Here is a 16486-nt window from a genome sequence, read left to right on the forward strand (position 1 = left end):
GTAGTCTTAGGTCTTTAATGTCTGCCCATCTATGAACAGAACTGAAGGCAGGGTCAGTCACTATTCTCAGACGTAAAGTTTAGAAAGTTTACTACTTCCGTTATTCTTGAAGATCATTCAAATCTTGATTACATACAACCTCCTGACCTGAATTACTGCAATCTCAGGTGAGGTGTCCAAGCACTGATCAGTTTGCTAATGGTGCTTCTTGTGGTGGCAGGAGTTTTGCCCTCAGTTTTGTCTGTTGGTGTTTGAGCTATTTAGTGGCCATATGACCTATAATGAAGTATGGGAATTGCTTCAGGCCTTGCTGATGGGGAATAAGAATTTTACTTTTGAGCTGAGAAAGGGAAAATGGAACTCACTGGTATATCAGCAACATAATGTGTTTAAATTAGTTTAATTTTTTGAACAAACGTAACTTTTTACAGTAGGTCTGTACATCCATAACTTCTAGCTGTCAAATTAAGTTTGACAAGATTGAAACCTTATATTGTAAGCTATAAAGTAGTTCTCAGTAAAATAGGACACTTGATAAAGAGTGGACAGGAAAGGATAGTGTAAGCACTGCAGGAAGAGGTCATATTTTTAATGAGTTCTCCTAATAGTTACATGAAACTGAGAGTGATAAGGACATGAGAAACTAATAGAGCTACTGTAGCTCATGTGGAGTTTGGCATTAGGAAACTAATTTTCAGATTGTGCTGAAATAATTGTACTGCAGTAAAACTGGCACAGATCAAAGGGGATGTGCTTTCTGAGGCAGCATGCATGCTGCAGGATGCAATTGGGCTGTTCTTCAGCTCAGAATTGTCCAGTCACAGGGCAGCCCAGGTTAGAAGGGGTCTCAAAAGATCATAGGATCCAACATATCCAAGTGAGAAAGTGAGCCTAGGTGAGATTGTCCAGCATTCTGTCCAATCACTTCTTGAAAACCACCAGTGATGGGGATTATACTGTGTCCCTGGGGGATTGTCCTGGTGAAGTGATTGTTCTCATTGCAAAAACATTTTCTGTTGAGATGTTTTCCAATGCAGTTTTTACCTCTTGCCCCTTTGTGTGGCTTCTTGAGAGAAGAGAACCTCTGTCCTTTTTATAGCTGCCCTACAGTAGCTCAAGGTCTGGGAATACTGTGACAAGGTCCCCTGAGCCTTCTGTTCTTGAAGGGGAAGAGACATAACTTCCTCCCATCTTTCCTCGTAGGCTAAGTTCTCCAGTACTTTGCTCAACATCATCAAGGCCCTCCTTCAGATCCTCTCTTCTCTATCTACATCTTTTTTATTTTTGTTGTTTCCTTCTCAGTACACCTAAAAACTTAATGTCTCAGAAGGGGCAAGAAATTTTACTGTAGCTGAAGTAGTATTAAGTGTAGCTGTACTGTATTAACTTAATTTCTCTATGATATGCACAAGCTAATAGTACTTGAGAACAACTCTGTAGATCAGCTGAAAACCAGAAAGGAAAATGAGTTGAAATTAAAGAGGTGATGGAATTTCTCAATTTTGGTGCGTGCACATATATACAAGTGCTAAAAGGATTTAACGTGGTCATGGAATACTAATGAGAGAATTAAATAGCGAATGAAACCCTCAGTGAGACACTGAATAATTATGCACTGTTTCATAAATGAACAGGGTGCAATTCTTTTCTTCAGATTGGAAACTTAAACTGCAACAACTGTGATCTGGAGGTGCTCTGATGAAGCAGTGTCAGTTACAGCAAAGCAGAAAAGCAATGACAGATAACTTTCAAGAGAAACTGAAGTAAACTTACAGATAGGAAAATAGCTTTTATTTTCTATGTTAGTAAATACTGAAAAATGAGGTGACATTTTATTTGTTGTAGAGTTTGTTTCTGCTCACTTTAAGTTGAGTTCATTTGGATCAGCATGTCGTTAACTGGCACTCTTCAGTAAGGCACTACAGAGCATTGCTGCTCTGGAATGTATATTCCATGAGTCAGTGGTAACAAGATCTCTACTTTTTCCTGGAAGTTTTCCCCCAGTACTACCTCTAGGAGAGTAATAAGAAAGGCAGCAGCAGGAGCTGCACTGGGCTTGCACCTCGGCAGCACACTCAAGTGGCTGGAGCCCACGAATGCAGCAGTGCAGGCTCAGTCTTGGTGGCCCTCTGGATGAACTGGAGCTGTAGTGTTTTGGGGGTGGTCATAGGGAGGATGTAGAGGGATGTAGTGGCATTCAGATGTTTTCTTCTTTCCATAGTAAATCCCTTTCTGACCACAAAAGTAGTGAGATTGAGGGGTGGGGCTGTTGTTACACACAGGGGAGAAATGCAGTAAAAGCAGCAAGTATTGAAATCTATTAAATTATCAAATACTAGGAAATGTAGGTTTGGCACTCCTTCAGATATTGAAATTCTAGATGTTAACTTCACCTAATTAGGATTTTACAAATTGGTGCTGCATTCCCTAGCTACAGGAGAAAGTAGTAAGCACTCTGTAGATCTGTATATGCCAGTGGAATCAGAATCTAATAGTTTCATACTTAATTTGCTGAGTTCATGTTTAGGTCATTGGTACTGTGCAGACATAGAAGAACTGTTCTGGTATAATCTTATAATCAAAATTAAAAGGAAGCTTATTTGGTCAGGGAAAACCATATGCCTGCATGTGACTGAGATCACTTAAAGATGTGCTTTAGTCATGACCACTGTTCTTGTTTCTTGTTAATTGTAGCATCTTGTCCTCACTTCTATGGTACCTAACATGAGGTAGGTGGGAGATCTTAATGTAAGTAGTGTCCATCCTGTTCCCTGATTTCACAGCTAGCAGACTTCTATGCTGGAAGCTGTCACTCAAACATCTGACTTCTAGATGTTACACAGAGTGATGGGGAAGAGACAGCATTGTGTAGGTGTTGGAGGCCACTGAGCAGGCAGTTCTCCTGACACCTCTTAGCGTGCATCTCTGGCAGTGTTTTTCCGCTCTGTGGTGCGCAGGTGTCCAGTTCTCCCCAAGTACTGACTGATCCCATCAGCTGGCTTTTGCAGTAGCTGATGTCTTAAGTTTCTTCTCTAGATTTCCACACCCTCGGCTGAAGTTTTTTGTTTCAGTTCACTCCTGCTGGCCAATTGCGAACTTGCAAAGGCTTGTCTCCCTGGTTTCGTGGAAAATATTTTGGGCTTATTATGTTAAGTCTGGATTCTCTTTCCAGTTAATTTTTCTCACTTCCACTCAGTTTTGCCTGGGTGTTTGTAACTGAGTGTCAAGTGAAATTGATGTATTTTAAACCTTCTGATCAGCTGTTTTTATTTTCAACAGATTTTAGTTTGATTTGTCTTCAGGGACCTTTCTAAGTATCCAGATGTTGTAATTTTTCTTCTGTTTCAGCAGATGATTCAGCTTTGACTATTTCCATGGAAATTTTCCCATTCCTAACACAGTGATTCCTAACACACTCCTTTTTCTTACTATTGTGATTTAATAGATAGTTTCCCTATGGTGAATACAGTGATGAGTAGGTGTAATGAGTCTTTACTGTCCAAGTAAAGCAGGACAACCTTTATCTAGAATTTCCTCTGCCTTCATCAAGCTGAGGATTGTCACTTGCCTTTCAAGAGAAACTGAAATGGATCTTTCAATGAACTAATTTGAGTAAATAAACTAATCAGAAAGCATATCTGGTCAATAGAGCTGATCATACTGAAACCTATTTGTACCTAATAGGACTGACACTGCTCTTAGGAGTGCTCTGGTAGTTTTTACTATCAAAAGTGAAGCTCTTCAGGGCTTTCATAGAGGCTATGAGCATTAGAGCCCTCTCCAGGAGGTTGGTGCACATCCCTTAGTGGAATGTTTCTGTGCTCTGCCTGCCTGTTTCTGCCCTCTGTTGCAGTTTTTCTGTCTTCATGCTACCTTGCTGCTGTCTGTCAACTGCACTGGTACAATTATTTTAACACATTGATTCACAAAGATTGGGTTTAATACCACTTATCCCTTGTTCTTCTGTAGTACAGTTACTAAAATGAGATCAGTTCCCTAGTCCTGTTCATCACACATTGTTAAAGTACTCCCCGCTTCCAGTCTTACTGTAGTGCCCTGCTGTTGCAGGGAAGTTTGATTTCAGACATATTAGTTTTATTAGGTAGCTATATTACATATGTGAATCCTCTAGTGCATCTTGGCCCCATTGCCCCCTGTCAAGAGCAGTCCCACTGAGGTGGTGGTACAGAATGTTTTGCTGTGATAGGCTTTTGAATACTGGGACCTTATGAAATAGTTTTGTATGAGAACCTTTTCTGTCACCTGATTCAAAGAAGTTTCCTAAATTAAGACAGACCAAAAAACCCTCAATTTCCTACTTTTTGCTTTCCTTTGCTTTTATTTTTGGTGTTGAGTTTACTCTTGACAAGTGTAAGAACTTAGAAACTTTATTTTAAGTGCTGCTGTATTCAGTAGCACAGTGTTTGATCTAGAAGCAGATGTTGCCTGACATCAAAAGTACTCTTGGTCTTAGGAGGGCTGAAATACTGAAGTGCCAGGGATCCTATGGTAGCAGTATTAAATACACATTCAAAAAAATTCAGAAATTATAATTCCTGTGATTGCGAGCATGGTCTCTCCTAATGTGACAAACTTAAAAAAGCATTGAATAGCTTCTAGATTCCAGTTCAGTGTTAAGATGAATTCTTACTACTTTTTTTTTTCATTGGCTCTACTGGTGTGCACAAGTTTAGGTGGAAAGTCTTCACTACAGAATGATTTAAATCAAGCTAACAGTTTTATAGTAAAAGGTTTGCTTAGTGCCACTTCAGCTAATTGTTGAAGGCAGTTGACTTGTCTTCAGTAGGTCTGTCAAGTGTCCTGATCCCAAGCCACCAGCTAGAATGCTAAACATGGGCTCAAGCTATTTCTGTCTGGAAGGACTGTGGGGCTGCATTTGGGAGAGAACTCAGAAGCAGACAGGACCTGATGGTAGGAAGGCTCCATTGGCATCCAGCATAATTTGTGCAAAATCTGTTAGCTGTCTTTCTTTTTTGTAGATTGCAGGTTGAATCTCTGAAGGATAGTAATGGTCACAGAAGCTTGTGGGACACTGCAAATGGATCTTGGGAAGGTTGTTGCTGCCTGAGTATTAAAAAATAGTATTCACAGGAAAAAAATGCTCTATTCCACTGTGAAGAGCAATATTGTGGCTATTAGATGACTACTTTTTTTGCCAAGTGGCTGATTGTTAAAGCAGAAAAAACCTCTGCCAAAGAAGAAAGGAAATTGGATTCTTTCCATAGCTAGAATTGGGTTGCCCCAATTTATTTAAAAGCTCAAAAAACACTTTTAATTATTACCGTATGCTTACTTCAGAGGAAATACTTTTCATAATCCTACACTTCTGACCCATTGCTGAAATTACTTGGGAAAAAGACTGTTTCATTTGCTAGTCATCCTTAATGAGCTTTTCACCTGATGTCATATTATTGTTAGTTGTGCAATAATTGGACTTGACAGAAGAATTGAGACTAAGCTGATGCACTGTTTCTATAAATCGGTGTTGCTCAGATCTTTGGCACTGCATTTCTGGTGTCTTTTCAGGGAGCAGGCGTCTTTACTTCAAAAATAAATGTCAGATGAAATACTAGGAATGGCATTCATTTTGAGATAAGTCTCTGCTCTTGTAGTTTGAGTTTCCTGGTGACTGCTTTCAGTGTGTGGGTTTACTGCCTTTGAAATGGAGCAGTCCTTATGTGTGATGTTTAGAGTTCAGAGGAATGCAGTTTCTGCTGAAGTCAGCTTGCATGCAGGCAGAATAATTGCATGCAAAAAAATGTGTTAGGATTTAGCAGGGGAAGACTGAGTGCAGATGACCCTAAATAATGGTTTCAAACTATTTTGTTTCTAATTCATGGGAGTCAAACTCCTCTCTTAAGCAAATTGCAACTAGTCACCACTTTCATTCGCATGCCAGGTTTGCTGCTAACTTAACATTTTCCTTTCTTGAGCCCCAAAAGGAAAGCTGAGAGAGACTCACATGACAAAGTTAAATGCAATGTCAGCCCTTTGCTGTTTGGGTAAAAATGGATCCTTAAATGGAAAGCTTCAGACTTCATTTACTCTGTGTTTCTGACATATGCTGAAGTATTTTGAGCTTTTTTTGATGATAAGTTGGGTTTTGGATAGTTTAGTTGGGGGGTTTTTGTTTGTTTGTTTTGTTTTTTGGTGGTTTGGTTTTTTTGTTTTGTTTTGGTTTTTGTTTAAGGCTGTTTCTCAGATTGTTGACTAGAACTTCTTAAGACTTGAGATTTCATCCTTTAGGAATCTGGGGGATTCCTCCATCTAGAGGGGGCAGTTTCACTAACCTGTACCTCAACCCACAGATTGTATTTCAGAACAGTTTTCATCCTCTGCTCTTACCTGTACCAGTGATGACTGGAGTGATGTTCCACGTGCCTCCAACCCATCTTTGTTGCCTGTGCCCTGCTCATTTAAGGCCAGTGCTTGCCATGCAGGTTAGAGGTCACTATCTGTAATGAGGCATCTGTCCTTACTAGCAGTAGTAATGATAATATGTAACCTCATGGAGATAGGTGGCTCTGAGAAGTGCCATACTATTTAAGTAATGGTGAAGGACAAAGCAGTTGTGTTGAAACATGACTCAGCACTCATCCCTTTGTCAGAAGCAAATGGAGAGTCTGTCTGGGGATGCACAGTGTAATGCTGCATGTGCTGCATTGGTCAGAAATGTGTGTGCTTTGGGAAGCCCTTCTGTCAATGGCTGCATTCAGTCTTCTTTTTCTCAGGTGAATCACACATGTGAAAAAAACATCATCCAGCTGCTGGTTGAGGAAAGTTTGGTTTAAATATGAACTGGTGTAAAATGCATTACTGTTGGGGGACAGACATTACTCTTATAAATTGCTTTAAAAATTTAATAAGGATTGTGTCCAAAACTGTGTATGTATTCAAGCATATTCCTGAAAAGCTTAGAAAATTTTATTGGTGCAATATTGTTCTTAAAATTACCACATTGTGGTTGTTATAGTATTGGGTACAAATACAGGTGTCTAATAGGACACATAAATTTGTAACCAGTCTCATGTTTAAACTGTCACTTTCTACTACCTTCTTAAGCCTCCTGTTTAAATGCCCATTTTAGTGACTTACTTCTAAGTAGTAGCTCCTTTGACAGATTCCCTCCTACTTGAAGAAGCTTATTCGCTTTTTACTACCTACTCCATATCTTTCACATTATTAGTTACAATGGAAATGGAATAAACACTGCATATTCTGTATGCTGCCTTATGTAGAAAAGTAAGATTTTTCTTTTATTTCTGTTAATTGTTTAAAATAATTGTGAGTTTCATCTGTATGCAGCCAGTACCAGAATATGTAGCATCAGGAGGCCTGTCTTTGTCTTTACTAGGGTTGAAATTACTGTGCTAAACACGTTTTTACTCAGCTTATTTCAAGAGCTCAGCAGTGCAATACACATCCCTAAACAATGAAGTTTAGTTTTTAGGTATCTTTGAAACTGAGAGAAAAATGATGATGTATAAGAAGTAAAATTGCAGTGTAGACATGTAGCTCTGAACTGTCTGGGGACCTCTTATAGGCATAAGCACAGCTGTAATTTTGTGGCTGTAGTGGGTTGAGACTGGAATGTGTAATTCTGAGAATTTTTTTCTTTAAATTGCTATCTTTGTGCTAAACCAGATGTACAAATGAAATCAACAAAGTGCTATTGGAGACTTCAAGTTATCATCGTTGTGGTGCCATCTCTCTTAACTCCCTAGTTACCCAAGTAACTCCCAAGTACTCATGTTTTCAGCCCTCACACAGAATATCTTCCCTCATTTCTTCCAAATCAGATCCATTTCCCTTCAGGAATTTTAACTCTCTGTTCTTCAGAAGATGTGTACCCTGTGAAAGAGTAAATCCTAATAAAGCAGTGGGTAGGAAGAAACTGTGGCAGACTCTCCATAAATCTGCCTCCCTTCTGCTTCCCTGTCAGAGAATGTGCTCCCTGTCCTGGCACCCTCTGTGCCTTGCTGGATACTGAGGCCATCGTGGTGGCCTGGAGCAGCCATCCACTGCTTCCTGCCTTTTCTGTGAGTCAGAAAATGATGCTTTGCTGCCCTCATCCTGTACTGAGTAGCTGAGTACCAGCACTGTTACAGTTTGTGTTTCTTCTCGTCTGTCTCAGAAGGGTCCATGAGCAAAGTGATACAGGCAAAAATCCCGCCTTTGTTACAGTTCTTGGGTTTCTGTGAATCTGCTGTGAGCAATAGTGACCCAAATTCTCGATGTTAAAATGTGTTAAACACTCAGATTACCAAAGGGGGTTCTGATTGGCTTGAACTGCTTTCCAGTTGTTTATTCAGGCATGCTAGCAGCCATGATGCTTCATGTGCCTTTAAAAAGTGAATAACTGTATAGTTGGAATTATAAAATTAAAATTATTGTACTTCTAGTCAAAATACAACCTTGTTTCCAACCTTGTTCTGTAGGGCACCTGTCTTTACTCTCACTGGGTGTACATAACCCTGTCTATTGCAGATTTAGCCACATGTATTATTCCTTCAGAGTCTAAGTGCCTCTGTAATCACACTGTTGATTGTTGCCCTTGTTTGGTAGGCTGTGAAGATATTATTGCTGAGAGCATCTCCCTGGACACCTTGATTGCCATTCTGAAGTGGAGCTCTCAGCCATACGGTTCCAAGTGGGTGCATCGCCAAGCCCTGCATTTCCTCTGTGAGGAGTTTACCCAGGTCATGACTTCAGAGGTCTTCTATGAACTCAGCAAGGACCACCTGCTCACAGCTATTCAGTCTGACTATTTACAGGTAACCTGCAGTGCAGAATACAGCTGGTCCTGCTAGAACAGGATGTGTTATACCATTATTGGAAATGCCTGCCAGTAGTTGATTTTAAATTGTAGGCTGAAGAGGGCTTGTACACATTATGCACTCCTTCTATAATATGTAAAAAAATTAAATGGAAGTAGTGATTAAGAAAATTGTTATGTTCTTGGCTTGTAACACAACCCAAATGTGGTATATGCTGTTGCTTAGAAGTCTAATAATAGTTTATAAATGCATCCAAATTATTTTAAACAAAACATTTCTGCATCTAACATTTGCCCTGCCTGTTTAAGAGATTCATAAAATTACGTGGTGGAAATAGTTTTGCTGTAACAACACATGCTAATTTGGGGTAGTGGGAGCTAATAAACTAGAAATGGTTCAGAAAACTCAATTTATTTTCATGGAGAGAGAAAAATACCATCTCTGACAAGTATTGCACAATTTATTTTTTTTATGACTTGTCTTCAGTGATTGTGTGGTTTTAGGGAGAGACAACTGTACTGGCCAACAGAAAGATTCTGGATTTTTGCTGCCATTGCTCTTCAGGGGAGATATCTTTATAATGATGACCACCCCTTAATAGCTTCAAGATTGCTAGTTGTTTGTTTTTTTTTTTTTTTTTTAATGCGTTCATCTCAATCTTATTCTTTGTAAAGGATTAAGTGCTAGAGATTATTCAAAGTGTTTTTTAAAGAGCTTTGTTAACTTGAAGCATTTCAGAAATTGCAGTTAACACTACTGTTGATCTTCCGTGAGAGCTTATATTGCTGAATTTGTAATGTTAAACAAAAGCTTGAAACGCCCAGAGGTAGAACTGCCCCTTTAAATTAAATTTAGTAATTCAAACTTTATAGCTGTAAGTTCCACACTAAATAAAATTTTTCCTTCTGTACAAAACTTCTTCATCTTCCTAGGGATTCAGTAAGTAATAGGAATGTAGAAATTATGGTGGTGATATACCTGTAGTACAGCTTAAAATATTAGGAGAAAGTGGTAAGCAGATCATAAAGTGCAAATACTTCGTGCTTAGGTGCAACTGTGTTTCTTTAGACCTGTAAAAGACCTGTGATTTTTTTTTTTTCTTTTGTGTGTGTGCATGTGACATTAAGCATATACAGATTACTGACTTCCTCTTTCTACAGGCAAGTGAACAAGATATTCTTAAATATCTGATTAAATGGGGAGAGCACCAGTTGATGAAGAGGATAGCAGATCGAGGTGAGGATCCTTTAAACCATGCAGTACTAAATCACATAAACCAAAATTTATGGCAGTTCTATTTTGTGAGTTGTCTGCAACTTTGGGAAATTGAATCTACTTTGTCCATAGTATAGTCAAAACAAAGCAAATGATCTTGCTTTCTTTAAAGGTTTGGTTATCTAAAATGAGAACACAGCATTCTGAGAGAGATGGAATTGTTTAGCCTGAAGAAGAAAAGGCTTAGAGGGGATCTTAGCAGAGTCTATAAATATCTAATGCCAGGAAGCAAAGAAAATAGAGCAGCACTTTCCTCTTGGCACCCAGGACAAGATGAGAGGCAGTGAGGCACCAACTGAAATACAAGAAACTGTGAAGATGGTCAGACACGGGCACAGGTTGCCCAGCTGGATGCAGTGAAGGGCAATGTGTTGTACCTTACGTGGGGAGGTGTGGGAAGAGGGCATTGGCTTTGACTGAACTAAACTTTTAGAGGTCCTTTCAACCTCTATGACTGTTTGATTTTGAAGTCTCATTGGTTTCCTGTTGTCTCAGAATTCTTTTTCTTGTAACTAATTCATCAAATAAACCCCCCCTGCAGTATCTTGCTATGCAGGCTTCTCACAGTAGTTTTACTCTTAGTTTACTGTGTCAACCTTTCACTTCAGTTTGAGTGTGTCTCTCTGACAGGAATCTGTGGTAGTGAGAAACAAGCCAACAAGTGGCACCAGTGTTTTCCCTAAAGTAGATATAAATGTATTTTTATGAGCCTAGATGCACATTATTGCTACAGTGGTAACTTCAATCTTACACATGTTGGATATGGGAAGTAGGTTAAACGTGTATGTCCCAAATTACAAATGCAAGGATCTTGTAGTTCATCTGCACTCCGAAGTGTCAATCACATAGTGCCACAAGAGGAACAGAAAGGGAAGAGCCTGCCTGAGTAAAAAGAGAGCAGTACTGGTGTAACTATTGTGTTGGGAGGGCTGGCCATGCTTCTGAAATCCACTGTTATTGCTTGGAATACAGCTGCTTTGTCATGGTCATGGTTTATGAAATGCAACAAAAAGTTAGTTAAAGGTTGTGCTTCTAGTGTCCTAAGTATTTACCTATTTCCAAAACAGGATTTTCCAAGCATTGTCCTAGGGCACATTGGAACATAATGGAGCCAGTTAAACAGTAACAGACCTGGGCTGGGGCAGAAGCTGCTCCTTTGGGATCACTGCACAGCTTCTTGCTCTGGCATTCATTGAGTAAACAGCTCGCATCTCTTATCTGGGATCATCAGAAAACACAATAAGCAAAAGCAGAAATAATGTCGACGCCAAATTCTGTCAGATTAGAGACAGATTTAGTCTAGTAATTTCATTTAAATTCCTCAGTGACACTCCTTGTATTGCAGCTCTGAATGTGTGATGGTGTCAATGCCACAAAGCATTAGAGAATGTAATGAGCTGTGGCCAAAACTTTAGCTGCATGAACTGAGGGAGGGTGGGTATGTTTGACAGGTTTCCTCAAAGAGGGAAGCTAGTCAGTCACATTCAGGTTGGGTACAATATCTAAAATACACATGTGAGCTGCATGGTCATCTTGCTGTCTCCAGGATGATGCCACTTCTGGTACAATAGGTGTCCTGTGGCCTTGAGAGCAATTTGAGAGGGCTTGACACCATGTTACTGAGGTGGGTTACACAAGGAAGCTAGAATAATGTATCCCTGAGGACTCTAGACCTTAATTGATAGTGTCTTTCAAAACTGCTAGGTAAAGGCAGAGGTGCTACAGGAGAGTCCTTGGGGGAACTGTTAGCAGGGAAGTACAACTGCTTTCATGGCATAGCTCTTAATAGAGCTTTCCAAATGTTTATGGCAAATACTATGTTTGTATTTTCTGCCTGGCTTACACTTTGAAAGTGGCAGCTGTTCCAATGACCTGTGCTGGTATAAAGTGAACCTGTCTCCCTGGATGCTTCATATAAGATTTTAAGGCATGAGGTAGAATCATAGAATCATTTAGGTTGGAAAAGACCTCCAGAATCATGGAGTCCAACCTTTGACCAATCCATCATCCTGTGCCATGTTCAGTTGTTAGTTTTGTGGAACAGTGCTGATGAGCCCTACTGATATAAAATGAGAATTTTCCTTCCTTTTCTTTAACCTCCCCTGTAAGGTAAGCCCTGTACCTCCTGCTATCCTCTTTAAACTTTCTGATGAAAACTTAGCATGTCTTGTTCCTTCCCACAGAGCCTAATTTACTCAGTGGTACTGCTCACAGTGTGAATAAAAGAGGTGTGAAGAGGAGAGATCTTGACATTGAAGAGCTGAGGGAGATCCTGTCTCCACTTTTACCTTTTGTCCGCATTGAGCACATCTTACCCATGAATAGTGAAGTACTGAGTGATGCAGTAAGTCAGTAGTCTCATACAAATACATCTCTGCATGTTACAAATACTTCTCTGCATGTTCAGATGTGAGGGTTTTTTTGCTTTAGTGGGTGTTGGTTTTGTTTGTTTATTTTAAGGATGAACTTCTAAAATGTTATCATTGAGAGTAATAGATGTGTAACACTCTTTTTCTGGTTAGGTTTTGTGTTCTATCAATAGATTACTTTTTTTTAGATAGGCTAAAAAAAATCAGTGGTGTAAGGATTCAGTGTAAAGAATGCATTTTTTGCAAGTTTTTACCATATTAATATTTTAAAAACCGTAAAACTCTTTCTTGATTCTTAAAGATGAAGAGAGGCCTGATTAGTACTCCTCCTTCAGACATGCTACCAACATCAGAAGGTGGAAAGTCAAATGCCTGGCTGCGGCAAAAAAATGCTGGAATATATGTGCGGCCAAGACTGTTCTCACCATATGTGGAGGAGGCTAAGGTAATACCAGCAACACTTGACTGTTCTCAGATTGGAGTCATCAGGGGGTTCTGTAAACAGGGAAAGATTTTGGGATGTTTTGTCTCTTTATATGTACTGGCCTAAAATACTAACATTTTCAGTTTAACAAGACTTACAAGATTGATCATCAGGCTCAAGTCTCTAGAACTGGTCAGAAAAATTTCAACAAAATTTTTTTTTGTCGAAATTGAAATGTTTGCGAGACAGATCTTGATGAAATTCCACCGGAAACAAAGCAACGTTCTGAGGGAAACCTCCCTGGTTTCCAGCCAGTTTGCCGGCCCAGCTCCTCGGCAGCCCTCCTGGCAGGCGGATGGCAAGGTGAGAGCCTGAGAGTCCCAGTCTGCAGCTAGTCAGCAACCTTGGTACCAGCTCTTTCAGGCTCCCCAGCTCCCACCAGAGCTGGGTGGGGAACTGCTATTCCACTCGGCAGAGGACTGATGTTTCATCATCTTGTTTAAATCAGAACATACCCAAAATCTTGTGATCCTCCGCAAAATGGAATAAATATCCTGTGTCCAATTTGAATGAATTTGTTTCCCTCTTTGTTTCCCTCTCAAGCAGTCACTTCCCTATTAATTTCTTGCATGAGCACTGTCAAGCTAAAGATCTTGTAGCACCTCTGGTGGTGACGTTTGGTGGCAGGGTGGAGATGGTGCTGTGTGGGACAGGAATGTGCCACGTTCTGTTGGACAGAATGGGAGCCTTTTGTGTCACTGACCAGTGCCACCAGTTCAGGTGGCTCTGACTTGACTTGAGAGCTTATGAGTCCCAGCAGTGCAGGTGACAACAGAATGAGAGGATTAGGTGAAGATGTGTACATCCACATCACCTACAGACTGACATGTGCTCTGATGAATTTGGAACTTTTACCCTATGCCTAGGAGAGAAAATGGTTTTTAGAGGTATAAGATGTTATTAATGTCCTCTTTGAGGGAAGGGAAGAAATAAAACTGCTTTGCATTTGGGCACAGCAGTTAGCACCAAGTGGCAAAAATAGCAAAGGAGGACTAGCTGGTTAAAATATTCTCTTTGGATCTTAGATTGCTAAAACTACCAAAAACGTGATAAAAGCTTTGACTCTTCGTTTTCAGGTATATGCCATGGGAGTGCTTTAGTACTTATCCAGAGTAAACAGTGAATTCTTACAACCCCCATAGTCCTGTCAGAATTCCTACTTGTTAGTACTGGTTTCATATTATGCTGCTAATATTTTTAAATCATTTTAAGGCTTTTTAACTTCAGAGGGAGGACTTTCATACATAGTGTCAGGATTGTGAATGAGTGATTTTTTTTTTTTACTCCCCTGCTAGACTCCCATTTTTTGAAATAAGTTCATTTGATCTTAAGTAAGAATCTTCAAAGGGTAGGCATAAATCTTTTCCTATTCTTTAGATGTCTGAGGAAAACATGTTTCATTTTCAGGCTGGTGCCTTCTACTCAATGGCACAGAAAGTCAAGACTCATAGGCAGTTATGTCTTTAGTTCAGAGGGTCTGGTCTCGAGAAGGTCAGTTCTAATCTGACAAAGCAAACAAAGCATCCTTCCCAAACTATTCTCCTGCCTGCTCTTAGCTCAAACTCAGCTATGATCATGACTGGAAAATGGAATAGAAAATGCTAATGAAAATGCTGATGTTGTTTGTGACCTGACAATGTTACTGTGGTACAGCCATGGTGGGACTTGTGTCGCTGGGGCTGTGCTGGCAGCAGTGGCAGCAGGTGCGTGCAGTGCCTTCATGAGGCTCTGGTGCTGTCGTTGCAGTCGGTGCTGGATGAGATGATGGTGGAGCAAACCGACCTGGTCCGCCTGCGGATGGTGCGGATGTCCAACGTGCCCGACACGCTGTACATGGTGAACAACGCGGTGCCGCAGTGCTGCCACGTGATCACCCACCAGCAAGTCAGCACCAACCAGACCAGTCCTCCCTCAGTTATAGCCAACGAGATCCCAGGTGAGCTGCTGATGGCTTCCCATGCCAAGTGAGCTCCGGGGAGTGTGTGGGTGCTTGGGCCTGAGGGGGAGTGTCAGTTATTGAACTTCATCATTTCCTCAGAGAGTAGTTCTGCACCAGGAATAGTCCTTCTGCTTTGGTCTGTCCTAAGGACATTAACTGCTTTTGAATGGCAGAGTAACTAGTTGGAGAACAAAACCCTTGGACTGGTTAAACAGGTAGAACACTTGCTGGAGCCTGGCTATCTAGTCTCAGAATTTTCTATAGGGTTCTCAGTTTTCTACAAACCAGTTGTCCAATATAGGTAAGATCTGTGAGTCTGGAAAATTTCTTTCAAAAATCAAAAGCCAGAGAACATAACTTGTAAGGAAATCAGCTGAACTCAGTATGCCAGAAAAGTACTGGAAATGAGAACTCAAAACACCTTCACTTCAATTTACCAAATCCACTTTAGCTTTGAAGCCAAACCGATTCCTTGTGGAAGAATGTGTCAGAGTACATTTTTATAGGCTCAAGTAAATATGGCCTCTCTTGACTTCAGGATGATTGGTATGACATTCCCCATAGACAAGCCAGGAAAATATATACTAAATGTATTTTGTCATTTATGCATATGATCTTTTGGTGTCAGACTGGAGGAATGTATCTAGTGGAGCTCCTAAAGCATCTAGCTCTTCCTGCCTTTCCCCTGTCCCATTAATACTCAGTGTACATAGAGAAAACACTGGCAAAACTTGCAGTTGATGGCAAGTTGGCAGGGTCAATGGATGTTTTCAAGGGCAGGATTAAATAGCTAAATGACCAAGATTAAATTTTAATTCAGTGAAGGAAAATACTATGTTTATGGCATTCCCCATTTTATAAGCTCTCTGTATATCAATTATGTCTCTTTACAGTCAGCTGTGTTGAGAGGGAGTAGATAAACTATTCTTACAGATGCTAGACCCAGAACCAAAGTAATGGATTGAAATTGCTGCAGGAGAATTTATTTTGAAGTGTTTGGAAGATTGGAAACACTGTTTAGTTATAAGATTTCTAGGAAAATTTGTAGAACAGTTTTGATCTGTTTGCTTCTTGTAGTCTGGGAATAAACTTGATAAAATTTCTGTTTGAAAAATTTGATAAAAGTAACAATTGTTTGTTTAGAAATCTGGAGCTCTCAGCAAAACTGTGGCATCTCAGCAGTGCATTATAGTACTTGAACTTCCCTCCCCAGAAAAGTGTAAATATATTTAGCATGAATTGAATAGAAGCTATTTCATATAAGACAGGACTTTGATAACACTTTGCTCAATTCTGATTTCCAAAGAATTTGAGAAAGACAACAGGTTCTCAGAGGTCTTCAGTGTTTTGCCAAAGTTCTCATGTTCTTGAAAAAACTGGCTCTGTTGGCAAGCATGAGACACATCTTGACCAATCTGAACTCCCCTGCATCTTGGTTCTGTACAATCTAATAGGTAGGAATTATTGCCAGTCCCTTGATTTGAACACAGATATGAGCTCTGAGCCTGGCCAGTAGTTGGAGCACAGGAATTGTGTCCTGGCAACTGTCTGCTTTGCTTAGTCCTGTAATTGAGCAAAAGAATTGATTGGTTTGCCAGTGCCTTTTTGCTCGAATGGGCAG

At 40.1% G+C, this 16486-nt stretch overlaps 1 protein-coding gene across 3 annotated transcripts in view; it reads left to right on the top strand.

Moving 5' to 3' along the window:
• Nucleotides 1–16486, top strand: part of BTBD7 (BTB domain containing 7) — a 44592-nt gene that overhangs the window by 18372 nt on the left and 9734 nt on the right. The window contains exons 4-9 of one of the 3 annotated variants that reach the window (XM_053979216.1): nucleotides 8587–8795; nucleotides 9959–10034; nucleotides 12257–12417; nucleotides 12744–12887; nucleotides 13116–13229; nucleotides 14673–14862. In XM_053979216.1, the coding sequence (XP_053835191.1) occupies nucleotides 8587–8795; nucleotides 9959–10034; nucleotides 12257–12417; nucleotides 12744–12887; nucleotides 13116–13229; nucleotides 14673–14862 (894 nt within the window). Of the gene's footprint in view, nucleotides 1–8586; nucleotides 8796–9958; nucleotides 10035–12256; nucleotides 12418–12743; nucleotides 12888–13009; nucleotides 13230–14672; nucleotides 14863–16486 lie in introns of those variants that run through there. The other 2 variants (XM_053979219.1, XM_053979218.1) reach the window with 2 other exon arrangements.

The sequence above is a fragment of the Vidua macroura genome, chromosome 6 (assembly GCF_024509145.1).
Source record: "Vidua macroura isolate BioBank_ID:100142 chromosome 6, ASM2450914v1, whole genome shotgun sequence".
Lineage (NCBI taxonomy): Eukaryota > Metazoa > Chordata > Aves > Passeriformes > Viduidae > Vidua > Vidua macroura.